At 36.4% G+C, this 17850-nt stretch overlaps 1 protein-coding gene across 1 annotated transcript; it reads left to right on the top strand.

The window, feature by feature from the left end:
• The first annotated feature begins 394 nt into the window (after positions 1 to 394).
• Positions 395 to 16789, top strand: abcd2 (ATP-binding cassette, sub-family D (ALD), member 2). The gene is made up of 10 exons (XM_084110664.1): positions 395 to 1520; positions 2307 to 2487; positions 2688 to 2809; positions 4627 to 4792; positions 5079 to 5173; positions 8071 to 8216; positions 13613 to 13758; positions 13981 to 14065; positions 14169 to 14294; positions 14793 to 16789. Exons 1-10 carry the CDS (start codon positions 576 to 578, stop codon positions 15007 to 15009), a joined length of 2229 nt encoding a protein of 742 aa, XP_083966790.1. The 5' UTR covers positions 395 to 575; the 3' UTR covers positions 15010 to 16789.
• The last annotated feature ends 1061 nt before the right edge of the window (positions 16790 to 17850 follow it).

Raw genomic sequence — 17850 nt, 5'->3', positions numbered from 1 at the left:
TGAGATGCCTCTCTCTAAAAATAAACTGACAATAACAAGGAAATCATACAACACTGGGTGACAATAATAAAAACATTCAAAACAAAAATTGAGGCATTTAAAAACTATTATACTTTTGTAAAGATTTTTTTTTTTATTATTGAATGCTTATCACAACATAAAAAAAAATACAGATAGCTGTAACAAGACATCCAAAAAAAACACCATACTAATACAAGGGTTATTTTCAAAATAACCTCATAAATAAATTCATAATTTCCAATGTTTTACTTTTATTTCAAATGACTAACCTTTTAGTTAATAATTGTTCGTTTAAGATATATTGGACAGATCAGACCATTCCGTTATATTTACATACGTCAAGTGCGGCAGCCAATCAGCGTGGAGTGGGGGCGTGACCAATGAGGAAAACCCAAATGACGGAAGCATCTACCTAGCGGTGCTGTTTTAGCCTTACGGTGCAATGAATTGTATGTATATATTCTCTATTTACGGCATTGAATGACCATATGGATGTAACTCGGAACAAATTGAAGATTGCAGACTACTTATTTTTGTAAAAGCAGGATCAAAAAATGAGCAACATCCTACATGCGGCATCAAAAGTGAAATGGAATCAGAGCACTGCGGCGAAAAGAGCGGTGTTCCTGGCGGCCGCCGTATACGGGGCGAAAACGCTTTACCCCATCATCTGCAAACAAATAAATCAACGGAAAACAACCAGGAACAGCACATCTGCACCAGGACACGAGAATGGATTGATACCTATTCATAAAGCTACACCAGAGACTGTGTCTGGTCTTAGTAAATCACCCGGTATCAATGCGGAATTCTTCAAGCAGATTCTTGATCTGGTTAAAATCGTATTCCCGAGGTTTGTAACCAAAGAACTGGGTTTACTATGTTTACATTCAGTAGCTCTCGTTTCACGGACGTTTCTGTCTATTTACGTGGCAGGTTTGGATGGTAAAATAGTGAAAACGATCGTAGAGAAGGAGCCGCGGAGCTTCATGATCAAACTGATGAAATGGCTTCTGATCGCCATCCCGGCCACATTCGTCAACAGCGCGATCCGTTATCTGGAGTGCAAGCTCGCGCTCGCGTTCCGCACGCGCTTGGTAGATCATGCATATAAAACATATTTCACCAATCAAACCTATTATAAGGTCAGTAACATGGACGGGAGGCTGGCGAACCCGGACCAGTCTCTGACCGAGGATGTGATGATGTTCTCGCAGTCCATTGCGCATTTGTACTCAAACCTCACCAAACCCATTCTAGACGTGATTCTGACTTCATATACTTTGATACAGACCGCGCGATCTCGGGGTGCGAACGCATCCGGACCGACTTTGTTAGCGGGTCTGGTGGTGTTCGCCACGGCCAAGGTTCTGCGCGCCTGCTCGCCAAAGTTCGGTAAACTGGTGGCGGAGGAGGCGCACAGGAAGGGATACCTAAGATATGTGCACTCCAGAATCATAGCCAATGCAGAGGAGATCGCCTTCTATAGGGGACACACGGTGAGGAAATGCATAATGCATATTAAAATAACATATAATTGCTCTTTTGGAAGGGCTTTAGGAGAGGAAAAGCATCAATCATATATAGAGCAAATGTGATTACCTGTTAAGTTATTATAGGGTACTGTTATAGGGGCCGTGTCAGAAACACTGCACACATGTGCCTGAATACATAAGATGAGGAAATGCATCAATGTGTAGTTTACTTTTTAGGTCAACTTAGGTTTTACTTTAGCTTTTTATGTAATGAGTTTTATTTCGTAATTGTGATTTACTAAAACATTTTTTTAAGTGCTGGAAATGAGCTTATCCAGAACTGGATCCATTTTTAAATTCCAATTCATTTCCTGCGTTTAAAATTAAAATTGAGGTACTCGGATTAGGAACACTGTAAAAAAAAAGAAAAAAAAGTGATCAATTGACTTAAAAAAAGTAAACAAATCCATTGCCTTAAAATAAAGTAAATAAACTTAATGCGTAATTGAAAAAATTAAGTTATGTGAACTTGGCAATTCCACACAACTTAATTTTTTTCAATTACGCATGAGGTTTTTTGTACTTAATTTTAAGGCAACGGGTTTCCTAACTTTTTTAACTTACTTAAACTTACTTCACTTTTTACAGTGAAGTAGAATTAAAGTTAATTGACAAATTCAGAAATTCATATAGTTATATGTTTTAACTATAAAAATGCTTGTCAAGACATATTTAGAATGTTAGTTTGGCAAAACTTTTTTTGAAAGCCGTGATTAGATTAAATATCTTTTGGCTGTTATCATGTGGCAGGTGGAGATGAGGCAGCTGCAGAAGTGTTACAGTGCCCTGGCGGAGCAGATGAACCTCATCCTATCGAAACGTCTGTGGTACATCATGATCGAGCAGTTCCTCATGAAGTACGTCTGGAGTGGATGTGGTCTGGTTATGGTCGCAGTGCCCATCATCACTGCAACTGGCTTTGCTGACAATGGTAAAGTGGAAGTCCAGTTTATGCAGTTCTACAGTATATAGTATGTAATCTCATTGCAATTACTGTGATATATACTGTATATGTTTTTATTTATATATTTTTATATATATATATATATATATATATATATATTATATATATATATATTGCATTACTGTAGCACATCGTATTTGCTTAAAGATGTCATTTTTCAAATCCAGAGCTGGCGGATGGTCAGACGCAAGTGTTGGTGAGTGAAAGAACAGAGGCCTTCACAACAGCACGCAATCTTCTGGCCTCAGGGGCCGATGCCATTGAAAGGATCATGTCTTCTTATAAAGAGGTAAAAAATTAAACATGTTCCTTTTGTTCACTTGCATTTATTTTTACAGTCATTAATCATTATAAACAACATGGATGTTCTTGATATTAACACAAAGGAGCATGTCAGAGTCATATTTCATCACAAAAATCAAATGAATGAAATAAGAAATTATTATTTTACACACACACACACTTTTTTAAATGTATTCTTTTATTGTATAGCAGTGCAACAGCAAGGGCCTCTAGGAACTGAAACCACAAAGGATGTGATGTCACGCAGCAGTGAAAGCTGGGAATCTTTGCTATAGGCTAGTGATCAGTGTTGGTATCAGCTGCCACTCTGTTGACTAAGCCTGCTGGGCAACTTAATCCACCATCTGTTGAACAGAGAGCATCAGTCAGACCCGCTTCACAGATGCTGCATGTGTCCATTACAACAACAGACACTATAAAGCACAGCATCATGCTATTTCAGACCTTTTAAATAACATGTTGTGTTCTAATTATAAGTGTCAGCTAGCCCTACATGTGATTTGTTAATAATTAACATTTTCTCAAGAAATTTAAATGTGAGAAGTGCTTGCTAGTGTAAAACCAGCTGTCATGTTGTCAGGTTGTACCTACAGTATGTGGTTTTTATCATGTCGCTATGCTTTTATAGCCTGGTCCTACCAGACTCTCGTACATTTAATTTGTACAGAGAGTCTGGCCACTCTGTTGAAGTTTAAAACTATTGGATCTGCCCAGAGCCACTCTGGATCTGCCATAACCAATCGCTAACGTTTGGCCGTGACGTAACCCTACAACTCAAATTAGCGTACAACCTCAACGTCATCGTTCTCAGCCACTCCCTCTGTTCGCTGATTGGACCGCTAAAAAATTGGCCGGAGAAAACCCAAGAATATACCGCAAACCCAGACGGAGTACTGAAGGGAAATGAAAATTGAGCGGAAGTACGTAGGAGGGCGGAGCCAGGCTAATGCTTTTAGGCCATTGCTATACTATTGCTGTCACGGTCGGTGGTTGTAATGACTAAGACAAGGAGCACAAAATAGACAGTCTTTAATAGTAATAATCTTCATCTTCAGAATCTCAATAATTCTCCAATCATTTTGTCCACGTAAACCTGCCCCTTACTTATAATTGACTTCACGTTTGCATTAAGATCTGCTTCCATCCAATCAACTACAGATGAATAGAACCAAGTCCACCCTATTTTTTTTACGCCTCATAAAAATCTGTTTCATTCGAATGTATGTTTCAATACGGAAGAAAAGATCTGTCACTACTTCCGTTAAATCACAATTTAGTATGAGAAATAGTAATGTTTGGATTAGCAAACACTGTTAATTTTCGTATAGCAGAGCACATCAAGCTAGCAATGGAAAAACAAGGGTTTCTAAACCCTTTAAAAGGTCAGTTAACAACTCTCAGGAAAAAAATCTTTCTTGTTGACTCCATTGAGTTCCCAAAGGAAAGCACAATGCTTCTTGCCGAGGCTCTTGGGATGTGGTGTGTCTGCCTAAACAAGGAAAAACACTGGCTAAACACTTCCTAACACGTGCTTTGGATCAGATTAAGCATTCAGGCCAATACTGTGCAAAGGGATTGATCTTAAACTTCACACAATGGGTCTAATGAAGGCTGATTAGCATTATTGATGATAAGATGCAGAAATTTCAGTGTGCTTTTTTTACATAAGTGGCCTAAATACCAGGTTACCTACTTTGGATCTGACAAACAGCAGCTGAGCAATGCTATCTGATGTTGAGTCACCCTGACCTCTAAATGTCTCACTATCACTCTAATCACATACATTTGTTCTGTGTGCTTTAGGTCACCGAGTTAGCAGGTTATACGGCACGTGTGCACAACATGTTTTTGGTATTTGATGAAGTCCAGAGGGGAATATACAAACGTTCATCTGCCACCTCGACTGCAGGGGAGATAATAAGCGGGAACCGACCTGAGATGCACATCGACGGGCCTCTGGAAATCAAAGGTCTAGTGAATAAAGGACAGCTCTGCTCATAATTTACTCACCCTTATGTTTAAACTCTCTCTTCTGTGGAACGTAAAAGAGGGTTTGAGAAATGTCTCAGTGTTTTTTTTCTTCCATACAATGAGAGTTAATGGTTCTTCAAACATTCTTCAAAATATCTTCTTTTGTGTTCCACAGAAGAAAGAAAATCATATAGGTTTAAAATAGACCAAATTTTAATGTGAGATTTTTATTCCTCTGAATATTCTAAAACGTTGTCTTATTATATTTTCTACTGTTTTTGCAGGCAAAGTGATTGATGTGGATAAAGGTATAGTCTGTGAAAATGTGCCTATAATCACTCCTAATGGAGATGTGGTCGTGTCCTGCTTGAACTTCAAGGTAAGATAAACAAGAATAAACATCTGTATCAATTACTTTTAATACTACATATCTGGGCACAAATATACCATTTACTATCAACTTTACACAGTACAATGACACCGTAGATGTGCTTCTGGTTTTATCAGGGGGCAAGAAATCATAGTTTCATATTTGCACATGCAACTCAGAAATATGAAGTGTCTTGAACAAGTCAAGACAAGGTTATGGGAATGTTTGGCGTTGTGCAAAGTGAAGTTTAGTTGATTGTGGTTGCCAAGCAATGTGACGATACAGAATTAATACAGAATTAAACTGATGTCATAAATATCCATTTTATAGTATTAGGTTTGCTATTTTTAGTCTTTTAGTAATTTGAAGCTGTGTTTACATTGATGGCAACTTAATTAATTTGTTATGAATAATCGTATCTTTGGGTATGCGTCCATCAAGTTCCAAATATCCAAACATACAATTAATCAAATCAATGATAAGTATTATATATATATATATATACATATATACACATATATATATATATATATATATATATATGAAGAGTTCAGATGCAAAAGCCTCTAAGTGCCATCTGAAATTTTCTTCTAGAATGATCATTTTTATCAAGCTTGTATATTTAAGTTCAATAATTTCACTTAAATGGCAATGCAAATTACCTATTAATTGTCATTTAAGTGAAATTACTTAACTTAAATATACAATCTTTATAAAAATGATCATTCTAGAAGAAAATTTCAAATGGCACTTAGAGGCTTTTGCATCTGAACTCTTCAAAAATGGTTTCGCAGAGGTTTCGTTTTCCGGACATTTTGATGATATGCCGGTCAAATTTCGCCTCTTAATTAGTCAAGTTGAGGAAAACTGGAGGCAGGCTATGTAACTTAAAAAAATGACATAATCAGGCCGTATAGAGTGCAACATGTTTATTAGCCTATAACTTTCAAATAGATGGAAAAAAACATGAACGTCCGATTGGCGTCAATCAACGCCAATTGTTTTTACTGTTTCACATTCATAGTTTAACAAACCAATCCCCCTTCCCCACATAAAATATCTGAAGCCTATTGTTTTTACTCAAGCGAACTTCCCAGTGTCTCTCCACAACTTGCAATGCGCATAAGCTGCGTAACCTTGTTCTCCGCAAGGCGACTTCGCTGCTTCGTCTTGATCCGATTCTGCAGCGAGAACCCCCTTTCTGCAGGAACACTCGAGACCCATTTTCTACTATGGTTTTGTACGTTTCTTCATTCGGATCTATTTGCGATCCATTCCATTCTAAACAAACAACGCAGTTTATATGCTTCGTCCTTGTTTCATTACTTATTAAGATAATAATTAATAAATGCATGCATAATTATCAGTGAACTTGATAAATGTTGCAGATATGTTTTGTTATGCATGCACAAACAAATGCCTTTCAACTTATGTGTGCAAAATTCAGAATAAAATGAATGTGCAGCAATTTGTACAAATAGAGAGTCTAGGTCTACTGTAGACTACGTGTTGTCGCCATTAAATAAGCTCATTTAGTTTAATATTTGTTAAAATATTATAATGTTATTTTTCATCTATGTTGATTATGAAAAGTAAACCGCACGAGTAAAATAGGATGCGCAATATATCGAGAGACATGGCGTGGGTCAGACATGATTTTGACCACTTAATTATGTTTTGTTTTGTAGAAATCTTTTTTTGAAGTGAATTTCGTTTTGTATAAATTGTATCTTAATTTTAATAATTGTTTTATCAACCAATTGCCTGGATTTAATAAATAAGAAGCAAATATAGCAGACGATAGGCCTAATCATGCAGGCGCCCAGCCGCGCGGTCACTTGCATTGCTCGTGAACGGGAGCGCATCTCATCCTAATTTAACGAAACTCAGCGTAGGCCTCACATACATGAAATATATCTTAAGAAAGCTTGAAATGTCTTTTTAACAATTTAAAACGAAAAGAAATAGGCTAGGCTACTCTCTGATTATGTAATCCATGATGTGCATTTCTCTATAGGCGCGTTCACGGAGATGGCGATCGTCAACTTCATCTTTACAGCTGTTGTTGCTGTTAATAAACTAAAAATAATAGGCCTATAATTTTACTAAACAATAAATTAAATTAAATTGTATTAAAAAAGCAACAAAAAAAATCCTGTTTAAGTTTTTTTTTTTTTTTTACGCATTAAATTCAGGTAGGCTACTGAGTCGCTGTCCTCAGTGCCCAGAAAAGTGCTGAAACGGAGATGAAGGGGAACCCGTTTTTATTTTTTATTTTTTTGGATTATTTTAACTGGCCCATCCAGTTTTCTGGAGGCCCACCTACAATCAAAATCCTGGCGCCGCTAGTGCTTCGCAGCAGGCATTCCACATTGGAATTCAACCAAGCCATGTAATAAAGTTTAATAACTTTCAAACGGTAGAGCCTGTTCCTTTATAACATAGCCAAAGTTCGGTGTATTTTTGCTTTATACATTTTAGGCTTATTCTCAATTTAGATTGTGTTAGGGGGGCGGGATTATTAAGCAATTTTAATCGGACAATTTGACCGGAGAGATTTAATTTTGTCTGACATTTCATTTTTTTTCCAATGTCAGGCAATTACCGGACAACGGAAACCCTGATATATATATATATATATATATATATATATATATATATATATTAAAAGATATATAAAATGACTCATATTGTTATATATATATGATTCACCCGACCACACTTTCTTTTTAAATTGCTTTAGTTACAATTGTACGGATTGAGTTCACACATGAGCTCAAACTAGAATTATTTATTTTGTGTCTGTCTGTCTGTCTAGCTATCTAAGTAGCTTGCTCTAAGTTACACACTTCTTACTTAACCATGTGAACTGTACTCTGTTTCCTGTAACTGGATATTGTGTGCAGGTAGAGGAAGGGATGCATTTGCTGATCACGGGGCCAAACGGATGTGGGAAGAGTTCTTTGTTCCGGATCCTCAGTGGCCTTTGGCCCGTTTACGGCGGACTACTGCATAAACCCTCTCCTGAGCACATGTTCTACATCCCACAGAGGTACACACAACACTTATCCATGGTATCACACACACACGTCTTCAGAATCAGCAGAATTACACACCGGCATTCACATAGCACATACTGTACAGGCACTGTTATAAAACCTTGGGCCGGATTTACTAAAGACACGCAGTGAAAAATTAGCGCTGAAAAGGCGTGGACACAGTTATTTTTGCGGCTGATCTTATTGGATATGCATCTGTAGGAGTTTCCCTTTCAGACACAAAATTAATGGAAGGAGAGTATTTAAATGAATCATGCAAAATGAGTTACTAAAATTCCACTCCCATCGGCACTTAAGGCACATTAAGGTAAATAGCTTACTTACTGTAGTTTCAGAACAGAGCTACTCTGCCCTACAAAGCAAAAAGGCAGTAACTGCATTTTTGGTCAAAAATGAGTTATTATCATTTTCATGACATTCAAGGCATCCTTTGTTATGTGACAAAACATCTTATCTCAAATGTGTGTCGTTTTGGAGAAAAATGGTAGTCGTTTGTACAGTAACTGCAAAAAGCCCTAGTGAAACAAAGCATGAGTACAGTAACATCCATTACTGTATTCTTATGTTTTACCTAACAAAAATTAACCGTGTTGCTGCGCAGTGAAGTTACTGTTTCCATGGTGAACACACACAGCTGATTTGACGGGACGGTTTTAACATTTGCGATTTCACCCTTCTAACTTCACACAAATTAGAAACAATTCGGCAAAATGATTTTGTTTTGCTCTGTTAAATTGGAGTTTAACTTGCCTATATTGCTCCAAAGAAAATTTTTGTGCAGTGCTTTAACATTAATGTGATTTGTAGGTATAGCAGATACTACATTACAGATACAGAAACACCCCCAGACACACATTAATGTGGTCCTATTCAAAATAAATTGTCCCCATTTGGGCCTTGATACAGCTTAGCAATGTGAGACTTTAACCCTCAGAGGTCGGAGATCACGCCGGCGTGATCTGCTCGCTTTTTTCCTTATGAGTTGAATTGAGACCCAAAATACTCTTTTGACTTTGATTTTACAAAACAAGTTTCATACATCAATCGATTCTGTTAAATGTGTATTATTTTTGTGTATACTCACAATAAAAACAAAGTGTTGTGCTTTTTGCCAAATAAAGAAAAATAAACACGAAGCGAGTTCTGCCTCCTCTCTGTCAGTGTAGTCCATTCTGAAACGCGTCCGAAAATGAACCAAAACTCAGCGAATACTCAGTCAAACAGCCATTCAGACATACAGGCATGAAGCTTGAATTATCTTCTTTTAAACGAAGTAATTTTTATAAAAAACAAATATTCACAGTTTATGTAATATGTATGCAAAGAGAGAGGTGTCAGTCGTTCTCATCTCAGCTAATTAAGTTTTAATGTGCTCCGCCCACGGAGAGCGCGCGCTATTCAAACGCAAATGTGAGCCGATCCAAACAAACCTGTAAAACGCCCATCAGCTGGATAACACACACCGCGAGTTCACTTTCAGACTTATGTACTTTAGGATGCTGTGAGGAATAATACTGTCTTGATAATAATCCTGCAAAAATTTACCTCAGAAGTTCTGGAAGTATCATTTCGAGGAGCAAACGGATCCCGCTGAGGAATTAGGTCAGTTCTGTTTGCTTTGTTCTAATCGGAATGAATGAACGCAAAGATGCGTGCTGTTGTGGAGCTACTACAGCTGGCAAAAATACTGTTTTAATATGAATCGCGTTACTATGAATGAATGAACGCACAGATGCGTGCTGTTGTGGAGCTACTAGCCTACAGCTGGCAAAAATACTGTTTTAATATGAATCGCGTTACTATGAATGAATGAACGCACAGATGCGCGCTGTTGTGGAGCTACTACAGCTGGCAAAAATACTGTTTTAATATGAATCGCGAATACAAAGAAAGATTACACTGGAAATATTGTTACAATTTTAAATGTTGTTGTAATTGTATAACCTTAAAAAATATATATATATATATATATATATATATATATATATATATATATATAAGGATAGATGTAAACAAAATCTTAAAAGGTCATTATAAGCCTTATCTTTAAATAATTTTATTATGCTTTATTAGTGACACATTTGGGAAGAGAATATATTCCAAATCTGAAAATACAGTATGAGAACAATTAACTGCACAATTACTAGAAATGTTTACCTTGGATATTGTACAATTTGCAAGCAAAATTTGTGGAAAAAACAACAAACCAGTTATATATTGTCCTTGCATTCTTGTGGCTCAGTCACACACCTGAATGAAAGGCTCATTACGTATGCAGCCTCATTATGCGGGCCCCATTGACTCAGGTGTGAATCACGCCCACCCGCATATGGCCTTTCCAAACAAAAAGTGTTTTACAAGATTTAAATCAATGTATTGTGTTATGTGAATGATTAGGCAGGATGATTTTCACATATTTTTGAAGAAAAAATTCTAGGCAACGACATCCATTAGTCAAAAGTCTTATTTACATATATTTAGAATGTGTTTTATGGCCTTATTTCAGAAACTTTAGTTTTTTGTTTTTTAAAAAACCATGCATAAACATTATTCTATCAAAAATACAAACATGTACATGCAAGTTGTTCACATATTATGGTAGCCCTGTTTGTGCTAAATAGAGTGAATTTACACCTTTGCCATTAATATGTTTATAAGCAACTGAAAAAAGCACAAATGTCAGGGCATGTCAGAACATCTCAAGGACCCCAAAAACCCCTCAGACTCCAGAGGGTTAAGCAGCCGTTTCAGCACCAGAACAGCTTCCGGGTGGAAAATATTGACCTAAAATCGTCAAATTAGTTTGGGTTTGGTATATCCATGTTCAGGAAAACAAATGGTTCCAATTATTTCAAATACAGTGTATCTAACACACCCAGAGCCCAAGTTGTGGCAAAATAGTTTTTGGAGAATCTGTAGTTACTGCTTTTTTCCTTGGTATGGTGCCACGTTTTTGGTAAGTAATACAAAGCAAGAATACAGTAACTGCAAAATAGGGGTAAAATAACAAATTAAAGGAGCCGTATGTAAGATTGTGGCCAAAACTGGTACTGCAATCACTTTCAAATTACTGTAGAGCGGTGTAACAAAGTTTGCTTTGTAGGGCAGTACTGTCCTTCATCTCTGTGCCATCTTGCAGACGTTGCACCGTAAGGATTTGACTGCTGTAACCAGAGTCAGAGACAGTGTAACTAAAGCTTTGTGAACTGCTGAGTGATAGAAACCAGAGTCCTCAATAGTGAAATATTTACCGAGGACTGCAGGTGCAAGCGCAGCGGTTAATATTTTATATACAGGTCGAGGGGAGATCTATCTATCTATCTATCTATCTGTCTGTCTGTCTGTCTGTCTGTCTGTCTGTCTGGCTGTCTGGCTGTCTGGCTGGCTGGCTGGCTGGCTGGCTGGCTATACCTAGCTACCTATATTACCTATATACAGTATCTCACAAAAGTGAGTACACCCCTCTAGGGCTGTAACGATACACCAAAACCACGATTCGGTTCGTATCACAATTTTTGACCCACGATTCGATACAAACCTCGAATCTTTTTGGAGGAGAGAAAAAAAAGAGAGATTTTGAGGGGAAAAAAATATCTTTTTATTAAATAGCCAAAGCTATAACACTTCTGTTTTCTTTGTAACAAAATACTGTTGAAAAACAAACAGAACTAAACTCCATTGTGGAGATGATTCGAGCATGTTGAAAATTCTTCTTCAATCAAGTTCTCTTACATTTACAAAGTAAATGTAAGAGTTGCCACTGTTGCCTTTGGCTTGCTCAGTTGGGGATATTTTGGGGATATTAATTTAATTTTATCAATCAATAAATTTACACTAGAAACAACCTTGTTGTGTTATTTTGGTTTAATGCTGTGAAGCTGCTTTGATGCAATCTGTATTGTGAAAAGCGCTATATAAATACACTTGACTTGACTTGACTTGACTTAAATTAAATGGCTACTGTTTCACACTGAGGGAACTGAGGCTTACTGTCTGTGCTGTAAACCACAAATCAAGTAAGTAAACATTAAACAAATAAACAACTTATTTTCTATAGATATATTTCGCAGGTCTGTGAGGCAAGTAGGCTACCTTATACGCTGAGTTTTAGTTCATTTATGAGACGAGCTCCAGTTCACGCGCCGGCGCCTCCGTGTCGTAGTTATCTATTGTCTGCTATATTTACTTCTTTTAAATCCAGGCAATTGGTTGATGAAACATTGATTAAAATTAAGATACAATTAATACAAAACAAAATTCACTTTAAAGAAAGGCTTTGTGCTTTCTGTTTGAGGTCTCTGTGAAAGTTTTAAAGCAGTCTTTTAGTGCCGCTTTGAGCTGTCACGTCCATAACGGTGAACTGTCACGTCCATAACATTGTCCTCATAAATGCGAACACGAAAATGAAAATAAAATGAATATTTTATGTTCTGTGGAGAGCCAACCCTTCTTCATCCGGTTGGGAGTATTACTTTTTGTTTGCGCAGTGTAATTCACAGAATTGCCACCTAAAAGTTAAAGATTTTTTGTGTCACGTCCGTAACGCATGTGTATTTCCCTCATATTAAATATAAAACGCATGTGTAGATTGATATTTTTCTAATGTCTGGACTCCTTTATTAAGGGAGTATGGATATATAAACAGACTTTTCAATATATTGGTATTAAATCTATTTTCTGAGAATTTATATTTCAAGTTCTGACTGCAAATATCACGTCCATAATGCTGGAATTGCCTAATTTTAAAGAATTTATCCTCAACTAGTTTTGTGGTGTAGGTCTACGTACTTTATAATGTTAACTTCAAATAATACTAATAGTAATTTAAAGATGTGGTAGCATTGGATCTGGACGGGGAGTTGGAAGGGGTGTGTCGCGATTCTGCCTTCTCACACCGCGACACGGGTTCGTGGATCTGATCGGTTTCATGGTTTCATATCGTATATCGTTACAGCCCTACACCCCTCACATCTATCTATCTATCTATCTATCTATCTATCTATCTATCTGGCTGTCTGTCTGGCTGGCTGGCTGGCTGTCTGGCTGTCTATCTGGCTCTATCTATCTGTCTGTCTGTCTGGCTTTATCTATCTATCTGTCTGTCTGTCTGTCTGTCTGTCTGTCTGTCTATCTATCTGTCTGTCTGTCTGTCTGTCTGTCTGTCTGTCTGTCTGGCTGGCTGGCTGGCTGTCTATCTATATCTAACTAGTTAGCTAGCTATTTATCTATCTGTCTATCTATCTATCTATCTAGTTATCTAGCTATTTATATATGTAAATATTGTACATTTTCAATCAATCAATCTGCCACACATGAAATACCACACAACCTTAAAAACTTCAGTCTACCTGACATAATATCAGTAAACATGTTTCATCCATCTCTCCAGACCATACATGTCCGTTGGGACATTACTAGACCAGGTCATCTACCCCGACTCTCTGGATGACATGCATGACAAGGGTTACAGAGACAAGGACCTTGAAGTCATTCTGGACATTGTCAATTTAAACCACATAGTTACCCGCGAAGGAGGTTTGTACATGTAATTCCCACCTTGCATGACTCCAGTGTTTCGCCATTACAATCTCCTTTTTATCCATGAAAGAATTATTGTGAGCTGTATAATAAGCTTTCCACCAGTAAAAAAAAAAAAAAGACATTTCATCATAGTTATTTTGAAAGGCCAACAAGAATATATTCTAGTCTAATAGAAAGTATGTTTTGGAGGTAGTTTACTCTTGTGTCTGGTTGCAGGATGGGATGCAGAGATGGACTGGAAAGATGTTCTTTCTGGAGGAGAGAAGCAGCGCATGGGAATGGCACGCATGTTTTACCACAAGTAAGATGTCATTGCACATATTATTTTCATACACATATACACATATTTTTGTAATTTTGTTGATTTGTTAAATTCTTCAATATAATTAATACCTGTTTTTCAGGCCCAAGTATGCTCTACTGGATGAATGCACCAGTGCTGTCAGCATTGATGTAGAGGGTAAAATATTTCAAGCTGCAAAGGATGCTGGGATCTCCTTGCTGTCCATCACTCACAGACCCTCTCTATGGTAAGAAACATAAAACTTTAAAAGCTCTTCACACTGCAGCAGAATACGATTGCCAGTCATGTATGTGATCCTTAATATGGTTACGTTTACACACAGTTCAGTTATTTACGGGAGTGACACCACATTCTATAACCGAACTCACACCAGTACATTTTCAGTTTGAACTGGACATTTCAAGACTCACACCTGAAAGCAAATGGCTGTCAATCCAAAAAATGGAGAGTGTGAACATAGCCAAAATGTCTTTAGGAGTCAGTATAATTCAACATGATTTTTAATGTACTTAATGAATGCAAAGTGACATCTTTATCTGAAAGTACAGTAGTATTTATTTATTTGAATGCAAGTATTTATTGAAGAAACATTAATTAGTAGGGAATTTGTTTGCAATCGTTGTCCTCGAGGGAATATTTTACTGGTTACTATAGCAACAAGTGCATGGGATGCATTGTACATACATAAACTATATATTGGATTTCTTCAAATGTCCATCCACAGGAAATACCACACACACCTGCTGCAGTTTGACGGGGAGGGCGGCTGGCGGTTCGAACAGTTAGACACAGCCACACGGCTCTCGCTGACGGAGGAAAAACAGCGCTTAGAGTCTCAGCTCGCAGGCATACCGAAGATGCAGCTCAGACTGAATGAACTGTGTAAGATCTTGGGCGAAGATTCGGTCCTTAAGACGGCGGAAAACAAGAATGAGGAGTAAAAGAAACGTGGAGATGCTTGACGTTCGTTTTGGTATTTTTAAAGTTTTTTGCGATGATTTGAACATTTTATGTGTATACATGACAATTCGATACTGAAATGGAAGTTTAATAGGAATTGTAGAAACTGTTCCCTTTTGTTGTTTTTTATTTTATTTTATTTTTTTATTTATTATTTAGTTTTGTTTTGGTTTTTTGTTTTACTTTGTTCTTTTTTGTTTTGTTTTATTTTTGCTTTTGCTTTGTTTGTTTTTTGTTTGTTTTTGTTCTTTTGTTTTACTTTTTTGTTTTGCGTTTTGTAGGCAACAAACGCAAAACGTTTTTTTGTTTTTTTTCTTAATTATTTTGGTTATACCTTTTCAGCACTTTATTGAACCAATTACCCAATAATTCAGCTGTATAAATTATGTTGGTAAACAGTAAGTCTTAAAAGATGTATGTTTTCTTTCCTTTCTTTTTTTTCTTTCTTTCAGCTAGTTATTATTTAGGTAATTCAATTCTAAGGCTATATTGTTTCTTTTTTTATTGATATTTTAACCTAAACAACTTCCCTCCATATACGAAAACAATAACATGTCCTGTGATAACAGGATAAATAGGTAAATAGTGGTCAAACTTTTTTTCTTGTAGTTAAAGTTTAAGTTAGTTTAAGTTAAAAACTATAAATTTAGTTATATGTAAAATCATGTAGGTAATTTACAAAACCAGCTTTTACACAATCAACCATTGAAGGAGCTCGAAAGAGAAAATGAAGCATGACTATCTATAGGTCATTGTCTGAGTCAGCTGGGGAGCTCTGGGTTTAAGAAAGCAGGTTTCTGGTTTTCTGAACAAATACAATATGCTGGATACACACACTGAGGGCACTGGACTCAGGATGTGGTTATGTTGTGTCTAGCTGACAAACAGCTAGAGAATGTGTGATCCTGGGTGACCAGACTAAACGAGATAATATGCTCGACATCATGTTCTATATTTGTTTCTCAGTACCACTGTCAAGTAGTATTATTTAGTTGTTATGAAATGTTTTGCACATATGTCTCTCTTCATTTAGGCTGATATACTGTGAAGTTTGTCTTAACAGCTGTGATGTTTATCTTTGTGTTTATTTTAATATCAAATACAACATAGACATTTTAAAACTTTTTTATTCAAATACTGAAAAACTGCTTTTTTTTCTTCTTTTTTTAAACCCTAGTTGGTTGGAAATTTTTATTGAACATCAGGTACATTTTCTTTGCTTCGCTAATCTCAAACAACGTTGTTGTGCACAACCACCATTGCATTTTTAAAGGACATGAATTTGAACAGGCTGTCAACCTTAAATTTGCACTAGGGGTGTGCTTATATTTGTACACAATTATCAGTCAAAGTTTTGATTTTACCATCCCAAAAATGTAATACTTTTTTGATATTCCATTATCGCCTATGACATTATTACCTATGCTGACCTAGGCTGAAGAACAGGATTGTGGGGGGATAAAATCACTAGGTTAGGAAAAACACAAAGAGGCCTCTGGATATACTTGTAATGAGGTGCAGACTACAAAATTACTGCATTTTATGAAACTACTGGAGAACAAAAACAATGAACTTTTACTTGTTTGTATATCTCCTTGCCTGTATGCTAATGTTTTTACACATATGGGAGTTTTTTGTTTTTGTTTTTTGTAAACATACAGTTGAATTATACAGTATGTGAATGAGACAAGTATGTCAACAATCAACATACAAAAAATCTACCTGTGAATAAAATAAATACTACCAAAAATGTAGACATTATGTTCTATCTATCTATCTATCTATCTATCTATCTATCTATCTATCTATCTATCTATCTACCTGTCTGTCTGTCTGTCTGTCTATCTATCTGTCTGTCTGTCTGAATATCCATCCATCTGTCTGTGTCTGTCTTTCTGAATATCTGTCTGTCTATTGATCAATATTTCTGTAGGCCTGTCTCTGTCAATATTTTAACAATTACTTTAACATTAGATGTGCATGACAATTTGATACTGGAATTAAATTTAAAAATGAATTGTAGAAAAAGTTCCCTTTTGTTTCTTTTTTTTATTAGTTTTTCTCAGTCACTTTGGTGCATTTCTCAAATCATCCTTAATATTTGCAAAGTATGTGCATTCTCAAAACAATTCGTACAAACAGCACCACACATTGGATTACCCTGCAAAAGCCTGTAACTTACTCAAAATCTTTAGTTCATCTCGCAAAAGTAAGTATTTATGTCAATGGACATGCCAGTGCCATCAGAATGAAAAGTCCTTGTGTTATTGTTCACAAACAAGTCAAAATGCTTAGTGATGTTGTCAATAAAACACTGCACTCTTAGTATTACCTGATGTAAACTATGGCAACAGTTTGGATGACAGTTACTGTATTGAAATGTACAAAGCTACGCTTCTTCTGGATGCCATTTATCCATTTCAATTTACACACTACTGTACGTGAGTTATTGATTGAAAGAGACTGGATAGGATTCACAGTTACACTTTTACTAGTGGTCTGACAAAAAACAACAACAACAAAAAAACATTACAATATTAGTGTGATAGAAAAGAAAAAGAAATAGGGGCACAAAGGCGAAAATACAACATTCGAAAGGCAAACACAGGAAAGACCCCTTAGGCAGAACTTTGCATACAGCACTGTATATATGCTTGCCAATTGAAGAGATGCAACTTTGGGCTATTTCAGAGAACTGGTTTCTCATTGGTTGATCTACATTCTCTTCATTAGTGAAAGTCAAGATTCACCTGCACAATTCATCAATTCATGGCACATTTACAAAAAGTCTAATAGAAATGTGTAGAAAATATGCTTGACAG

This window comes from Abramis brama, assembly GCF_963993115.1.
Source record: "Abramis brama genome assembly, chromosome: 4".
Taxonomy (NCBI): Eukaryota; Metazoa; Chordata; class Actinopteri; order Cypriniformes; family Leuciscidae; genus Abramis; species Abramis brama.
The sequence above is the reverse complement of the archived record's forward strand: the minus strand, read 5'-3'. Positions and strand labels throughout refer to the sequence as shown.